General features: G+C 41.5%; 1 protein-coding gene across 1 annotated transcript in view; it reads right to left on the reverse strand.

The window, feature by feature from the left end:
* Positions 1-3984, reverse strand: part of LOC103198375 (phospholipid-transporting ATPase IB-like) — a 320073-nt gene that overhangs the window by 118465 nt on the left and 197624 nt on the right. Inside the window, exon 23 of the mRNA XM_042781173.1 lies at positions 14-66. Coding sequence (XP_042637107.1) covers positions 14-66 — 53 coding nt within the window. The remainder of the gene's footprint in view (positions 1-13; positions 67-3984) is intronic.

Genomic DNA, 3984 nt, shown 5'->3' on the forward strand with positions numbered 1-3984 from the left:
TTTTTTGGGCAACCAGAAGAGAATGAAGGAGTGGACCAAGGCAGTCATACATTCAATCCAGAATACCTAAGAGAAAACAAACCAAGAAGTGAAGGGGGTACAATAATACCTTGACTTTGGGCTAAATCTGAAAGTATATGACACACTTGTGTCTGGATACCAGCTCTCCACTGCCCGGTGCACAGGGGGCTGGCAGCGGGCCCAATCAAAGCATATCAGCAGTACTCGTGTCCAAAGAAAAACAACCAGAAAAAGAAAACCTCAACATGGCAAATATCCACCAGAAACATGAAGAATTGGGGCAGGCCCCAGTGCAGAACGGACAGGAAGCTCAGCCTTTGGGAAGGGGCAAAGGCCAGCAGCCTGTGGCAAATAACCATCGAACACAGGCTCGCTGACTTGCCCCTAATTTTTGATGGGCCATAGAAGGGAGAGCTGGTGGCATAGTGCCTAAGGCACTTGACTGCTAACCAGAAGGCTGGCAGTTCAAACCCACCATCTACTCCTCGGAAGCAAGACTGGGCAATCTCCTTCCACAGAGATACCACCTCGGAAACCCAAGGAGAGGTCACTATGAGTCCAACTGATTCGACGGCAGTGATTTTGGCTTTTTATACTCAATTGGCAGGTTGCTGACAGGATGGGTGGAGATGGAGATGATATGAAAATGATCGTGAGGGAGATGAGAGCAATCAGGAGAAAATCAGGGAGCTGCAGTTGAGGAATTGTCTATGTATCCTAATGGGGGAGCTCTCTAATCACCATGACCATTGTGATGAATTCGGCCTTATGTGTTGACTCCTATCATATTCTATGAAATGAATACTGTGATTTTTTTTTCCCTTGTTTGCATTTTCCTAATATACCTTTGCTGATCCATTTGCTGTAAACTTTATATTATTTCTATGTGTTGAACCAAAACCAAAACCAAAACCACCCCACTGCAGTGAAGGCAATTCCAATTTATATGGAGCCTACAGGATAGAGTAGAACTGGCCTATAGGGTTTCCAAGGCTGTCAATCTTTATAGAAGCAAAGCCCAAACCAAACCCACTACTGTCTAGTTGATTCCAACTCCCAGCGCCCCTAGAGGACCGACAGAGGAGAACTGCCCCACAGGGTTTCCAAGGCTGTCAATCTTTACAGAAGCGAACTGCCCCATCTTTCTCCCGCAAAGCAGCTGGTAGTCATGCAAGTTTGACCTTTTGGGTTAGCAGCCAAGTGCATTAACCACCGTGTCACCAGGGTTCCTTTCTACGTGTTAGATAGGTCTTATGTTGTTACCAGCTTCTAAATGAAGATTGCTTTTGCACCCAGTATACATTTCTGTCAGCAGTCAAGTTTCACCCATTTGCATGGAAAGGTGTAAAGTTAATAAAGCAATTAAAAAGCAAATAAATAAATAAAAGTATATGACACTATAAAATATACTTACTTTATGCAATATAGTTACAAAGCTAAAATGTTATTCATGAAGATTGAAAAATTCAATTTCTTCTTGAACTTTGAAAAGAAATGACTGAGAAATTATAGGATAACATTTCAGAAACAAATTTATTAAATATGTTATTGATTCTGGGTGTTGCTGAGTCAATTCTGACTCCCAGGAACCCTAGGACAGAGCAGAACTGCCCCACTGGGTTTCCAAGGCCTAATCTTTATGGAAACAGATGACTGCATCTTTCTCCCATGGAGCAGCTAATGGATTCAAACCACCAACCTTTCGGTTAGCCGCTGAGTGCTTAACCACTGTTCCACCAGGGTTATATTAAATATAAAAGTATAAAATTCAAATGTAATATATTTGTTATAAAATTATGAAGGCTCAAATTATACAGTAAAATAGAACTAGAAATAATTTTTTAAAGACACTATAAATTATTTAAATTATACTCCTTTAAATATCATTTCATACTATACTTTATATGATACTCTCTGGGCCTTTACCTCCACAATTAGACCTGGTCAAAATAATGCATAAAAAAATTTTATGCTTTTTATGAATAGACCATCCAGAATTTTCTCAAGGAAAATCTAAATAATATAAAAATCGCTGGCATCAATCAAACAAAGCCACATATAGGGCAGGAAATGACAGAACAACAATACAAAAAAATTCTTTGTTCTTTCAATTCTAAATATACAAGCTATTTTTATGCTTGTCAGGAAGGCTTACAGATAAAGGACTATAGAAGAAAAGGATGTGAGAAAACCATACCTGGCCTGTGACCCAGTGTTATCCTGGAGTAAGGCAGTTCTTAGGAAAAAATATAACAAACTGATTGAAAAACAAAGCTAATGGCAGATTGGAAAATATCAAGATTCATGGGACATTGGATAGTTGTTTGGTGCCGTTGAGTCGTCTCTGACTCAGTGACCCTGCGTACAGTACAACAGAACAAAGCACTGCCCGGTCCTGTGCCAGCCTCACAATCCCTGCTGTACCTGAGCCCATCACTGCAGCCACTGTGTCAGTCCATCTCATTGAGGGCCTTCCCCTTTTTCATTGACCCTCTACTTCACCAAGCATGATATCCTTCTCCAGGGAATGGCCCCTTCTGTGAGACGAAGTCTGGCCATTCTCGCTTCCAAGGAGCATTCTGGCTGCACTTCTTCCAGGATAGATTTGTTAGTTCTTTCAACAGTCCATGGTATTTTCAGCATTCTTTGCCAACACCACAACTCAAATGCATCAATACTTCTTCAGTCTTCCTTATTCATTGTCCAGCTCTCACATGCATACGAGGCAACTGAAAATACGATGGCTTGGGTTAGGTGCATCTTAGTCTTCAAGGAGATATCTTTGTTTTTCAGTACTTGAAAGAGGCCTTTTTTTTTTTTTTTAAATTGTGATTTCAGTGAAAATTTACAGAGCGAATTCACTTTCCATACAGCAGTTCACATACACTTTGCTCATGACATTGACCACAATTTACCACAATGCAACAGCTCCCTTTCCATTTCCTCCCGATAGCTACCTCTTCCCTGTGTCCATCCCTCCAGGCACTCCTGCCCTCTGAGCTGTCTCCCTGTGCATAAGCAGCCCTTCTTTCTCCCATGATTGTTCTCTCCAAGGAGTGTATCCACCTTAGGTAAATGTTCAACTCATATGCCTGTCTTTTGTTTGGCTGGAAGCCACAGGTGTGGGTTCAGTTCCAGACCTGAAGGGCAGCTAGGGACCATAGTCTCAGTGATTCCATCAGGCTCTATCAGACCAGCAAACTTGGTCCCAACCATCCTTTTTTTTTTTTTTTTTTGCCTCCAAATGATTTTCAGTTTTGTTCCACATTGTTCTCCCTCTCTATCCAGGATCTCCTATATAGATCACCCTCTGAGTGGCTAACAGTGGTAGCTGGGCAACCATCTAGTTCTTCTGTTCTCATAGGCGTATAGGCTGCGGATCAGATGGTGTACCAGTCGCTAGGACTAATTGTTTCCATGAATCTTTGGTTTTCTTCATTCTTCTTTGCTCTGGAAGAGGAGAGACCCAACGTTGTATCTAGATGGCTGCTTGCAAGCTTTTAAGATCCCAGTCGCTACTCGCCAAAGTAGGAGGTGGAACAATGTTTTGTGCAGTATGTTATGACAACTGAGCTTCACTTCCCCTCTGATTATGGTCCTGAGCCAGCAGGTTCAACTAGTCGGTCCTGAAAGAGGTCTTTTGCAACAGATTTGCCCAATGTAATATGTCAGCTGACGTCTTGACTGCTGCTTCCATTGGTGTTGATTGTAGAACCAAGTAAAATGAAATCTTTGGCAACTTCTATCTTTTCTCCATTTATCATAATTCTGCTTACTGGTCCAGTTGTGAGGATTTTCGTTTTCTTTATGTTGAGGTGTAATCCATACTTCAGACTGCTGCAGTCTTTAATCTTTATCAGTAAGTGCTTCAAGTCATCTTCACTTTCAGCAAGCAAAGTTGTATCATCAGTGTATCTCAGGTTGTTAATGATTCTTCCTCCAATCCTGATGCCACATTTTTCT

The sequence above is a fragment of the Orycteropus afer genome, unplaced genomic scaffold (assembly GCF_000298275.1).
Source record: "Orycteropus afer afer isolate SDZICR_OR568_19922 unplaced genomic scaffold, OryAfe1.0 scaffold00092, whole genome shotgun sequence".
Lineage (NCBI taxonomy): Eukaryota > Metazoa > Chordata > Mammalia > Tubulidentata > Orycteropodidae > Orycteropus > Orycteropus afer.